The sequence below is a fragment of the Bos indicus genome, chromosome 22, assembly GCF_029378745.1.
Source record: "Bos indicus isolate NIAB-ARS_2022 breed Sahiwal x Tharparkar chromosome 22, NIAB-ARS_B.indTharparkar_mat_pri_1.0, whole genome shotgun sequence".
NCBI classification, from domain to species: Eukaryota; Metazoa; Chordata; class Mammalia; order Artiodactyla; family Bovidae; genus Bos; species Bos indicus.
The window spans coordinates 46,939,877-46,953,410 of NC_091781.1; the positions used below are offsets into that span (position 1 = coordinate 46,939,877).

Consider the following 13,534-nt stretch of genomic DNA (forward strand, 5'->3'; position numbering starts at 1 on the left):
CCTTCCGCCTTCCCGGAATCCTCTGGGCCGACGCCTGGCGGCCACCTTGTCTGTGGGCTGTCGCCCAAAGAGGTATCGTCTGCGCAGAGACCAATTCTTTGGCACTCGCGTCGCGTCACTGAAGCTAGAGACTGCAGGGGCGTCGGCGGCCGACATGACCCAGGCGGAGAAGGGAGAGGCGGAGAACGGGAAGGAGAAGGGCGGGGAGAAAGAGAAGGAGCAGCGCGGGGTGAAGCGACCCATCGTGCCCGCGCTGGTGCCGGAGTCGCTGCAGGAGGTGAGGCGGCGGGGGCGGGCCTCGGACTCGGCTTCCGGGCCCGGGCGGGGAGCTGGGCGAGGGGAGGAGACTGGCGAGCCGACCCGAGGCTTCGGGCCCTCACCTGGGTGGGTGGTGCAAGGGGGTCATTTCCCGTTCGCTCCGAGGGCTATGGGCAGATGGCCAGGTCACTGCGTCCCCGCCGGTCGCCCCCAGCAACTGCTGTACGAGCCCTTTCCGGACCGTGAGAGCAGAACAAGGCTGTCACTTTACTGTCATATGGTTGAGGGAGCCGACTGGATGGTGTGTAGGGGCTACGACAGTTCCACTCTCTAGGATTCTCCCACTTTGAGAGGAGGAGGCGGGAGGAGAAAGCTCCAGTTGAGTGGGGGCAGTAGGTAACAAGGCCTGATGTGGGATGGCTACATTGTTGTTCAGCACCATTGATGTTCAGTCGCTACGTCGTGTGCGATTCTTTGCGACCGCATCGACTGCAGCACACCAGGCCTCCTTGTCCTTCATCATCTCCTGGAGTTTGCTCAAAATCAGGTGCATTGAGTTGGTGATGCCATCCAACCATCTCCTCCTGTCATCCCCTTCTCCTCCTTTTTTTCAATCTTTCCCAGCATCAGGGTCTTTTCCAGTGAGTCAGCCCTTCACATCAGGTGACCAAAGTATTGGAACTTGAGCTTCAGTATCAGTGCCTTCAATGAATATTCAGGGTTGATTTCCTTTAGGATTGACTGATTTGATCTTGCAGTCCAAGGGACTCTCAAGAGTCTTCTCCAGCACCACAATTCGAAAGCATCAATTCTTCAGTGCTCAGCTTTCTTTATGGTCCAACTCAAATCCATGCACAACTACTGGAAAAACCATAGCTTTGACTATATGGACCTTTGTTGTCCAACCCAAAGTGCTATCTCTGCATTTTAACGTGGGCTCTCTAGGTTAGTCATAGCTTTTCTCCAAGGAGCAAACGTCTTTTAATTTCATGGCTCCAATCACCATCTGCAGTGATGCTGAAGCCCAAGAAAATAAAGTCTGTCACTTTTTCCATTTTTTTTCACCATCTATTTGTGCAGCTGACACCTAGACAAAGATCTAAAGGATATTTAGGAGTTAGCCATGGGGAGTGTGAGGACAGGAGAACATTGTGGAGAAGACCTGGGCCAAGAGAGCATAGGAAAGCATTGGAGGTGAGAATATCTGGAATCAGGGAAAAAGAGAGAGCAAGAAATAAGACTGGAGATCTTAAGAGGGGTGTCATCATGAGAGTGGTATAAGGCAGAGCCTGGCCTCTTCTGAAGGGGAACTTTGGAAGAGCTAGCCAGACTCCGAGCTGCATGATCAACTCTTTTAATCCTCATAGTAGCTCTCTGAGGTAGGAACTTCAGTCAGAGCCAAGAAGTGGCACGGTCTGAATTTGAAGCCATGTCTGTGAATCCAGAGCCTGGGCCCTTAACCACTGTTGGAATATTTGTTTATCATCAGTCAGTCATGGAGCACCTTTTGGTTTTTGCATGTCCTCTGTGGCACCTCTACTGTTATTTGCGGAATGCCTTTTTTTTTTTTTTCCTTCTGAATCTTTTCTTAAGCAATAACGTCCAGGAAATGATATGTAGGATTCACTGGCTAGTTACTCTAATATGTTAAAATAAATATGTAATTATTAAAAAGTCCTTGTCCAGACTTTGGAAAACTGTATTTACTACCCCAGAGCTTCCCAATCACTGTCCTGCAGACTGTGTGCCATTGATGGGGTACAGGTGTCCCCTACAGCAGGCTTCCCAGGTAACTCATTGGTAAAGAATCCGCCTGCCAAGCAGGAGACGCAGGTTTGATCCCTGGGTCTGGAAGATCACCTGGAGAAGGAAATGGCAACCTACTCCAGTATTCTTGCCTGGGAAACCCCATGGACAGAGGAGCCTGGGGGACTACGAAGCAGCCCTGTCGGTTTAACTCAGTCTCCTAGATATGTGTTGTCTGCCGTAACACACAAAAGCCTGAGGAGTCTGCTGAATAGCATCAGGCCTTTGTGAGAATGGTGCCATCACCATGCAACAGATGACCTCTGTGCCATGCACTGGGCATAGAGCAGTGAACGAGACAGTAACAGTCCCCTCTTACATGAAGGTTTTGTCTTCTGGGAGAGCAGTCAGTAAATCATTGTAAGAATGACAAGTGTCATGAAAAGGAGGGGTGCCCTAAGATTTTATTACAGCAGGACAAACACGCCTGGTCTAATGACAGTTAACTTAACACCTGAAGGGAAGAGTAAGATTTAAAAGGGAGAAAGAACACTGCAGACAAAAGGAAGTGCCTTTGTGCAGGCCTGAAGGTCAGCACTGTAAGCTAAGAAATCAGGAGACATCTGGATTTGGAAGACCAAAGAGACTGAAAAGGAAGTAGTTCTAGAGTAAAGCTAGAGAAATAAGCAGGGTCCTGATCTTGGATATTCTGAACTGTATCTTACCAACAAGTTACAGAAATGTTTTGAAAGGGGGCAGGCCAGGAAGACACAACTGTAGCCAATGGGTGGAACGGACTAGGTGCTGGCTGAGGAGTCGTGCTGGAAAGGCCATTCTCAATGCAGGCATCCATTTGTCAGAAGGACTGTTGGAGTCTCTTTGAGTCCCCCCTGAGTCCCTCAGCGTGTTTCCATGGTAAAGGTTCCTCAGTCACTCAGGTTATGTTCTTCTCCATTGAGAAATCTGGATCTAAAAGCCCACTGTCTCAATTTGTGCTCCTTGGTCAGTCCTTGGTGACTGTCTCCCAAGAACGGGTGGTGAAAGGCAGACATCCGAGGATAGAATTGTGAACTCCGGCCTTTTAACTCCAAACTCTTACCAGATCAGGTAAATAGCACAGAGTCAATAAGGGTAACGTATTTAAAAAACAGTGACCAAAATACAGTTTATGCTCATTCTCGAAAGTGGTTCCTGTATTGAGCCTTACTTTCCAGCATAAGAAAACAGTGATTCTGTTCTAATACTACATTTCTTCCCTCACCTACTCAACCAATGTTGTCATAGCTGAGCGATGATATTGATTACCTCAGGAGCTTTTGTAAATTGCAGATTCCTAGGCTGTCTCTCAGAGAAGGCAATGGCACCCCACTCCAGTACTCTTGCCTGGAAAATCCCATGGATGAAGGAGCCTGGTAGGCTGCAGTCCATGGGGTCGCTGAGGGTCGGACACGACTTCACTTTCAATTTTCACTTTCATGCATTGGAGAAGGAAATGGAAACCCACTCCAGTGTTCTTGCCTGGAGAATCCCAGGGATGGGAGAGCCTGGTGGGCTGCCGTCTATGGGGTCGCACAGAGTCGGACATGACTGAAGTGACTTAGCAGCAGCAGCAGCAGGCTGTCTCTCCCAGGAGATTCTGAATCAGAAAGTTTGTAGTGAAGCCTTAGGGTCTTTTTATTTTGTTTTTTTTTAACAAGGATCTTTAGGTGTTCAGATTTAGGGAACCCAGCACTTCACGAGTCATAGTATTCCCCACACTCTTATTCCTTATTTGTCTTCTTTAGTAAATGGAAAGTTCTCTAGTGGCTGGGACTTTGTCCTTGTCATCATTGTACCTGTAGTGCTTGGCACAGAAACACCCTCAAATCATAGCTTGATTTGCACTGGGTACTTAGGATTTCATTCATTTAAACAAAGATGTGTTGACCTTTGTGCCATGAGTCAGACCCTCGAAACACAGATACAAAATGAGTTTGATAGTCATTACAGGAAACTAACGTCTTTAAGTCTGTTACCATCTATATTATTTTCTAAAGTCACACTCCTATGTTTTATATTTACAGCAAATCCAGAGCAACTTCATCGTTGTCATACATCCAGGTTCCACAACTCTGAGGATTGGTCGAGCCACAGACACACTTCCTGCCAGCGTTCCTCACGTCATTGCACGAAGACACAAACAACAGGGGCAGCCACTGTACAAGGACAGCTGGCTGCTCAGGGAGGGACTAAACGTAAGTCAGGGTGAGGACCTGGAGGGGTGCCCCGGCAGTCCAGGGGTTAAGACTCCGCTTTTGCTGCCAAGGGCCCAAGTTCAGTCCCTGGTCAGGGAACTAAGATCCCACAAGTCACGCTGTATGGACAAAACAAAACACCACACACACACAAAATGTAGGACCTGGAGCGAAAGCCCAAGGCTGTTGCCTTGGGAGGGCTTAGATACTCAGTGTATGGCGTAATCTTGAGCAACATCTTCATAGCTTTAATGTATCTTAACATAATGACATTGTTCAGGGTTACAAATATAATTTTTTATCAGAGCTAGCAATTTCAGATTGTACAGAAATAATTGTAACAAAAGAAAATTAATTTTTATAACCCATCAGGATGAATTGGGTATTGAAGAAGCTGATTTTTAGTGGAGGATACAGAATTGTCACTTTCTTAAAATGATGCATCCAGGTGTCTGTTAACTGACTGCTGTATTTTTTCTTCCAGATATTTAGATTTTATATTGAGCTTATTTTTTCAATCTGTAGCAAATTGAATTCCTCCAATAAGTACTTGTTATAATCTTAGGTTAAATCATAATTTAAAGGCAAAAAGTAAATATGTCCTTGGGGTCATTTACTTAGGATGCAGTAAGTGTCCTATTTTGCAGGTGATAATTAACAGGAAAATTTTTCATGATAGGTATTGAATATGTATATAACATTATAATCCATTTTTAAGCTTTAAATCAAGGGTAGTTTTAGGAACTTGCAGTTTCTATAACTCTGATAGTAGGCCTTAGGGTTTCCTTTTCTAGCATAACTAGCAAACCATCCTTAAGTCCATTTCTAAGCTTAACTATAACTTGACAATGTAAGGGTTTAAAACTCACTTATATCCTGGATCTTCTAATTCTATCTTAGGGACTAAATCTCTGGAGTAAAAATAGAAAGAAAATAAAATAATCTTTTCAAAAGTATTTATGGAATGTTCTTTTCAATATCACAATAACTTGAATACTCATTAACTAAGTGAAATAACACATGTAGGAAAAAATATTGCTATAAAATTGTAAGCGTGAAAATTCTATCAATATATGGAAGAGTCTTGAAATACTTGGTAAGTTTAAAGTGTGCTATGCTCTGATATTAAGTCAAAAGTCCCTTGAGGTATAGAAATTTGCAATAGTTGGTTTATGGTGATGGTGCTTTTCTGATTTTTTTTTAAATAAATAATAAAAAGGTTACTTTGTATTCTTAGGGTTAGCATACGTGACATAGTGAAGGACAAGCTTGTTGATGAGGGAGCATTTCCTCTTGCTAGATTAAATTAGTATTTTGCTGTTACTTTCTCTTTTTCACTAAATCATTGATGCTGTTCATCACTGTTTCTTTTCTGCCAGAAACCTGAAAGTAACGAACAAAGGCAAAATGGCCTTAAAATGGTGGACCAAGCAATATGGTCTAAAAAGATGTCGAATGGCACCAGACGGATTCCTGTGTCCCCTGAGCAGGTTGGGTCTCAGCTCTTTCTTCAGATTCATTCCCTGACCACTGCTATTATGTCGTAACCATTCGTGGGCACTCCCTATTTCATTATGCAAATTACTAAAGATGGGATTTTCTTTAAAAAGGAAAGAAAACCATTTATAACCACCTGCAGAATACCTAAATTGGTGTTACAAAAGTCTAGGCAAGCGAATTTGTAAGGTAGTGTTTCTTATGTCAAGTTGATGAAAATTTAGTTACCTGTGAGTCTTGAGTATATTATTCCAGCATCTTGATGAGAAGCTGTATTCTTACACGTTTGTCCTTTTAGTGTGATAAACCAGTACTGCTGGGGATGGACACGAGTCTGTGTCCAAAAAGTTCCTTCAGTTTTTAAGTAAAAATAAAAGACAAATTGTTCATTTTTACCAAGAACTTTACTGAACAACGTGTTCACTGTTTTGTTCCACTGCCTTCTACTGTTTTTCAGGCAACTTCATAATTCTGTCTTCCCCAAATTTTTTATCTTTCTGAGCAAAGAACTGTTCTAAGTGCCTTTTACAGATTTCCAGGGATCTGAAATTTTTTTCACTAAAAATTTTGTGAATAAAATAAATGGAAATCTAAAGGTACAGTGTCTGGGGAAAACAGTGGATGAATCAGAAATTCCCATCCAAGCTGTCGTAGTTTTTCCATATAGAAAAACGTGGTCTTACATTATCCTGATGGAAGACTGTGCATTTTCTGTTGACTAATTCTGGATGCTTTTCAATGAGTGCTTCTTTCAGTTGGTCTAATTGGAAGCAGTAATTGTTGGAATGAATCATTTGGTTTTCCAGGAGACCATAATACAGGACTCCCTTTCAATCCCACATCAAAGCAGTTAAAATAACCAAGCTGGTACAAATATTACTCATTGCTTGATTGGGATATTTTCAGTATGTTGGCTCTCTCTTGCATGGTACAATGTTGATTATTCTCAAGTAATGTCTCAATTTGATTTCTATCAACTTCACTGGTCTACTGGACCAGGGAGCATTGTCCAGTGAGGAATCTCCAGTGCAAAACTTTGCAAACCACTTTTGACACATTCGATAAGTCATAGCACCTTCTCCATATTACTGCACATATCTTTTTTTGCATTTTTACCTTTTTTGAAATAACAAAGCATACTATGCAGAAAATGTTGCCCTTTTCCCCCCATCATCAATATTAAGATGGCTACACAAAAATTCACCCGTTTTGACAAGTTTTTGTTTTAAATGCACACTGATGTTACAGCTGTCACAACATAATCTAACAGTTGTTTTGAATAAAGTTAAAGACAGCTAACTGCTACTTGAGCTGTCTTACAGAAAAAAACCAAATGAACTGTTTGGTTAACCAAATATATAAATTTATGTTCACGTTTCAGCAGAGTGCAGTATTCATTTTAGACTGGCTGTGAATCACAGCCTGAGGGTTAACATGATGGGAAAAATCAAGGTTGTGGAAAAGGGCAGGAGAGTCCACTTGTGACCAATCCCTATTTTGCACCGATCTTGGATTCATTATTAAAATTTGCCACTATATCTATTCTGTGAGAGGAGAAGAGGACAGCCCCTTTTTTTCTTGCATAGACTCAGAGAATTTTCTGATGTTCCTTTGTTTCAGGCACGTTCCTACAATAAGCAGATGCGACCCGCGATTTTAGATCACTGCTCTGGAAATAAGTGGACAAACACATCTCATCACCCTGAGTTTTTGGTGGGAGAAGAGGTAGGAGACTTGTTTACAGTGAAATGGAAGAAGAAAACGGAGGTCCTATTTACAAAATCAGTGTGCTTTGCCACCCAGTTCTGGTTGTTCCCAAGCATTCTGTAATCTTACCCTGAGGAACAGATAGTCACACTGGCTCCTAAGATATTAGACACCCCACTCTCAACATGAGAACAGTCAGCAAATGTTAATGATAACTTCTGGCCTTTGGTTTTTGAATGTGAATCTGGGAAACCCTGAGAGAAGAGTTCTAACAATGTATTCATCTCTCCATCATTTCCAGGCCCTGTATGTTAATCCTTTGGACTGTTATAATATTCACTGGCCTATCAGAAGAGGTCAGTTAAATATTCACCCAGGACCTGGGGGCTCTCTTACAGCTGTTCTGGCAGATATTGAAGTAATATGGTCTCATGCAATACAAAAATACTTGGAAATCCCACTGAAAGATTTAAAGGTAAATGGAAATTCCCAGTTACTGGATTGTCTTTAGAAATTCTTGGTCAATAAAAGTACACTGTTCTTTGTAAGACAGTGTCCTTGAAGCCGTCTCCACTTTAAGGTGTTAAGGATATCCTTTTCCTTCACTAAATTCCCATCTGGTGCTTTCTTTTTTTCCCTCATTTTGTTTGGTTTTTGGTATTTCTGTTGCTCTGCAGGCAGCGAACTTGCTCATGTTTATACGTTCTCTCTGGACCTTTTTCGGACACATCAGTTGTCTTATTTTTCATTTTACAAGTTTTAAATAATTCAAAAGGAATAAAAGGTCCACAAAACTTCAACTTTTTTTTTTTTTTTTTTTTAATATAAAACCTAAAAGATAGCAGAGAGCTTTGAGCTTTTACTTTGGGCCTCTAGCCATTGCTGCTGCTGCTTTAGAGAGAATTCTCTCTGAGGACAAGTGTGGTGAAATTTGTTTTGACCTGATTTGAATATTAACCATTTAATCTTTTTCTCCTTTGTTCTTCTTTTTAGTATTATAGATGTATCTTGTTAATTCCTGATATCTATAATAAACAGCATGTGAAAGAATTAGTGAATATGATCCTAATGAAGATGGGTTTTTCAGGTATGTCTGTTATTCCAGGGAAACCTGCCTGAAATGAGAGTGTTTTGTTTTTTCCTGACACAGTTGATTTAATTCACTGCTTGACTGAAATGCTTATTCTGGGAAGGTCATTGATGCTTGCCTGGGGGTTCCTAGACTTTAACTAGATATTTGTCACAGGATCTTCCCTGCTCCCCAGCTGATCACCCCTCTGCCTTTTGTTTTTCAGGGATTGTGGTCCATCAGGAGTCTGTGTGTGCCACCTTTGGAAGTGGCTTAAGCAGCACGTGTATTGTAGATGTCGGAGACCAGAAGACAAGCGTGTGCTGTGTGGAGGATGGGGTCTCTCATCGGAACACTCGGTGAGGAGCTTGGGAGGTATTCTCTGCTTCCTCTTCCTTTACAGCCTATTCAACTAGAAGCATCTTGAGTTAGAAGTTTTTTTAAGGAATTATATGTTGACTTTTTTTTTTTTTAATGAAGCCACTGAGATTGTGGAAGTGCGAATTTGAACAAGGCTATAAACTGGTGATTTCTGCTATAATACGGCTATAAACTGGTTCCGTTGGAACCCTCTGACATGATGAGCCCAGGCTTCCTGGGTGGCTCCGTGGTAAAGAACCTGCCTGCCAATGCAGGAGACACAGGTTCAGTTCCTGGGTCAGGAAGGTTCCCTGGTGAAGGAAATGGCAACCCACTCTAGTGTTCTTGCCTGGGGAATCCCATGGACAGCGGAGCCTGGCAGGCTACAGGCCATGGGATCACAGAGAGTTGGGACACGACTTAAGTACTAAAAACAACAACAATGTGAGCTCACATCATTGGGTTCATGAAAGCCCTAGTGTGTGCTGTGTGCTTTCCCACAGAAGTGTGTATGTTAGCTCTGTGTCTTTCACTGGTGTGGCAGTCACACTCACAGCAAAGCTTTATATAGGCAAGTCATTTAGGGGAGACAGTAGGTTTTTAGGTCTAAATTGTCTAGCTAGCATTTTGAGTATTTGCTTTTCTCTCTCTCTCTCACTTTTTTGGCCACACTGCATAGCTTGCGGGATCTCAGTTCCCTGACCAGGGATTGAATCTAGGCCACCACAGTGAAAGCTCAGAATTCTAACCACTAGGCCACCAGAGTCTCCTGAGTATTTGCTTTTCTTGTCAGATTGTTTTTGATCAGTGAACAGTAACTTGGTGGTGGTCCAGTCCCTTCATTACATTATCACTGATAGAAGATTTAATAAAGTAACTAGCCCAGCAGGTTTGCAGCTTGCTTATCTGAGACAAGCCCAGCACAGGTGAGCATACCAGGTAGTGCCTATGACCAGTTCTCTGCAGCATTTTGTGCTTCCAGGATGGCTGCTTCAGGATGATTTTAATTCTTCCTGTCACTCATATAGGTAGTTTGACTTTTAAGGCATAGAAACAAACTTAAAAGGGTCTAAGCAGTCCTTGAGAAAAGTTAAGCTGCTACCTCCTAGGTTACAGTGCATTCTCAAGCCCTGATTGAGTTGTTTGAGCTCCTTCATTTGTATTACCTAATGCCATTGCTTCTTGAAGTATAGAGAGAACACTGGACCCCAGGTCTTCTACCACTGAAACAGCACAGCAGTGATCCCTCCAGATGGCAGAAATGTTCAGTGAGTGGCTAGTAGTCTCAGAGTTTTTCTCCCACAAAAGAGATTTGTCTTATGATGTTATTCCTTGTCGTCTCTATATGCCAGTAAGCGTAGATAGGCAAACAGCTGTCATATGCTATACATATGGACCTAGAAATGAGCTGGACTTAATGTGTATTCTGTCTCTTGGATTTTTTTGCAAGTAGCATTTTTTACTTGATACTCACCACTGGTTTTTTTCTAGTTTCCTTTCTCTCTCCCTTACATCCATTCTGCCCTTTCATTCTTTAACTTATCGTTACAACATTTCTTGAAACTTGCTGCTTTGCTGTGCCTAACTGAGTTTTTGGAACACCCTTTGCATCTTGTTAGCTGCCCTTTTCTCTTGACTCTAGGCTCTGTCTGGCATATGGTGGATCTGATGTGTCAAGATGCTTTTACTGGCTGATGCAGCGAGCTGGCTTCCCTTACAGAGAATGCCAGTTAACAAATAAAATGGATTGCCTTCTTCTGCAGCACCTTAAAGAAACTTTTTGTCATTTGGATCAGGTGGGAGCAAAATCAAAATTGCTGATTATTTTTGTTTTCAGGGAAAATTGAAGATGTTTAAGGATAATTAAAAAATTAACAGTACTGTGCTACCCATTCAACCCAAGTTGATAAAACCTTGAGGCTGAAGCTCTTAAGAAGTGAGAGATTTGGTAAGGTCAGACCCATACAGAAGTATCTCATACTCAGGGAAACACAGCTAGTTTTTTCTTAAGAGAGTAGATTTCTCTCTTCTTAGGATCTGTGATCATTCTAAGGATAAACATTAACCTTTAGATGTAATGAACAGCAGCAGGTAAATACATAGTTACAGACAGTTAATAAAATGGTATCATTTGAAGTACTTTCTTACTATTGTGAACAGTCAGCATTTAATCGTTGTGTATATGAATTGCTACCTTTTTATACTGTTCATTGTAGACTTCTTTTAAAAAATCTTGTTTGAGTAATAAAATTCTGAGTAAAAATTTTTTTGAGAAATGTAGAACAGGGTAACATTTCCCAGTTATTGAGGGAATTTGCTTGTTGGTTTGGACATTGTTTGTATTCGTGTATATTGATAATGAAAGAAACCAGAAATACAGATAGTGGCAATTTCAGAAATGTTGAAAGAGAAACAAGGTACAGTTGAAGTCCTGTTTTTTAAGTTCCAGTGGAAGTGGTAGAAAGCTGTAGTGCAGCCCTTTCGTGGGTGAGATTTAGACCGCAGAGAGGCTTGTCATTTGTAGAGTTTGCGTGCACTTTTCCTGATTGACTGACAGCATCTTTCCCCGGATTTAGGACATCTCTGGGCTTCAGGACCATGAGTTTCAGATTCGACATCCGGATTCCCCTGCCCTTCTTTACCAGTTTCGATTGGGAGATGAAAAACTCCAGGTAACATATGGGTGTGTATTTCCCATGGGTAGAAAGAAAGGCAGCCAGGTTCAGACAGACTGAGAGAATGTGTATTTGCTGGAAACCTCATGAAGTCAGAATGCCAACTGGATGTAAATTAGCTGCTAGCCCAACATTTAAACCCCTGATAGAGTATAGGTCAGAAGAGATCTGAGCCATCTTTTTAATTAGCCACTATGTGAGGAGTTGCTATTTAGAGAGAGGCACCATTCTGGGAAATTACAAAGTAGTTTCAGTTCAGTTCAGTTCAGCCGCTCAGTCGTGTCTGACTCTTTGCGACCCCATGAATTGAAGCACGCCAGGCTTCCCTCTCCGTCACCAACTCCTGGAGTTCACCCAGACTCACGTGTAGTTTACTAGGCACGTATTTTGCATTCACTTTGAGATTACTCTCTCAGGTGTTACATCACCCATTCAGTTTGGTGATGAAGCCCATTACACACTGAAGAAATAATGCTCCTTCCAAAAGAGAATGCTTACCCAATCCAGCTTACAGGATCTGACCTGCCAGTTTTGTTTTTGGAAGGACACAATTTATTTAACGGGTCAGTTTTTTCAGGAGGCAGTAGCCTTGATTGGTCATTCTTTTCCGTCCCCGCACAGGCTCCAATGGCTTTGTTTTATCCAGCAACTTTTGGAATCGTTGGACAGAAAATGACAACTTTACAGCACAGATCCCAGGGTGACCCTGAGGATCCTCACGATGAACAGTACCTGCTGGCCACGCAGAGCAAGCAGGAACAGGTCTGCGGTAATTCGGGGTCACAGGAGATAGTTTTGTGCCTGAGAGAGGTTTGCCCACACTTAATGGATCGTTGCAATGACTGCAGTCTGACAGTATGCTACAGCTGATACTGTTTTTAGGACCATAGATGAAGTCCACATTTAAAATCCAGATGGCAGATTTCTTTGTTCAGCACACATCTATTTTCAGAACACTACTCCACACATGTAAAAGTTAATCTAATGATGATGCTTCCCTTTTGGTGTGTATTATTTCTGAACTGTTCCTCTTTTGAATATTTGCCCAGGAATATTTTCAGTAAAGTCTCACCTATTTTTTTCTCACCTGTTTCTAAATTATCCATGAAAGGTGGGTAGGCACAGGCAAGGAACCGAATGCCTTTGTCCGAGCTGACCCTCGTTGTAGGACGTCTGCTGCAGGGGCACAAAGGAAAGCTCTTACCTGCCCGTGAAACAGCAGCTCCTGATGGAGAGAAGAGGGCTGTAAACCTGCTCTGCTCTTTGTTCCTGTCCCAAAACTGAGCATGAGATTGCTTAGATAAGGTCTGAAAATGAGGACCCATGACAGCCACTGGCCCAAGAATTCCACTGACATAACTATACTCAAAAACTCAGGGGGGAATAGTTCATCAACGTCAACATTTCAGTCTTAAAATCCGGCCAATATTAGGAAAGTTCTGTGGTCTGCCCTGCCAGCCTGGGGTTGCCTTGGTTTGTTAGCATGTCCTCGTCTTCTGCATCCACCCCACCCGGTTATCCAGGGCGGGGATTGGGTGCTAGGTTGCACGCTGTGGGGTGTTTTCTGTCTGCGGCACAGGGACAGGCCTTTGTTTTATAGAGTGTCCAGCAGTGGGGTGGGGAGGGGACATCCAGCTGGAGAACACTGATCACTCTCATAGTCGGATCATCCATTCGACTCTCCTTTTGATTGATTTAAAGTCTGCAAAAGCTACAGCTGACCGGAAGTCTGCATCCAAACCCATTGGATTCGAAGGGGACCTTCGTGGCCAGTCCTCTGACCTTCCAGAAAGACTGCATTCCCAGGAGGTGGATCTGGGACCCTCCCAGGGAGACTGTTTGATGGCTGGCAATGATTCTGAGGAGGCTCTCACCGCACTGATGTCCAGGAAGACTGCCATCTCGCTGTTTGAAGGGAAGGCCCTGGGACTGGATAAAGCCATCCTCCATAGCATAGACTGCTGTTGTAAGCATATCTGGGGAGCCGG

The 13,534-nt window shown here is 42.8% G+C and overlaps 1 protein-coding gene across 1 annotated transcript in view; it reads left to right on the plus strand.

The window, feature by feature from the left end:
- ACTR8 (actin related protein 8) overlaps positions 1-13,534 on the plus strand; it is a 15,281-nt gene continuing 1,747 nt past the window's right edge. The window contains exons 1-11 of the mRNA XM_019984979.2: positions 1-277; positions 4,068-4,238; positions 5,618-5,728; positions 7,356-7,460; positions 7,744-7,917; positions 8,436-8,529; positions 8,738-8,870; positions 10,514-10,667; positions 11,448-11,543; positions 12,168-12,308; positions 13,248-13,512. Coding sequence (XP_019840538.1) covers positions 155-277; positions 4,068-4,238; positions 5,618-5,728; positions 7,356-7,460; positions 7,744-7,917; positions 8,436-8,529; positions 8,738-8,870; positions 10,514-10,667; positions 11,448-11,543; positions 12,168-12,308; positions 13,248-13,512 — 1,567 coding nt within the window. The 5' untranslated portion in view covers positions 1-154. The remainder of the gene's footprint in view (positions 278-4,067; positions 4,239-5,617; positions 5,729-7,355; positions 7,461-7,743; positions 7,918-8,435; positions 8,530-8,737; positions 8,871-10,513; positions 10,668-11,447; positions 11,544-12,167; positions 12,309-13,247; positions 13,513-13,534) is intronic.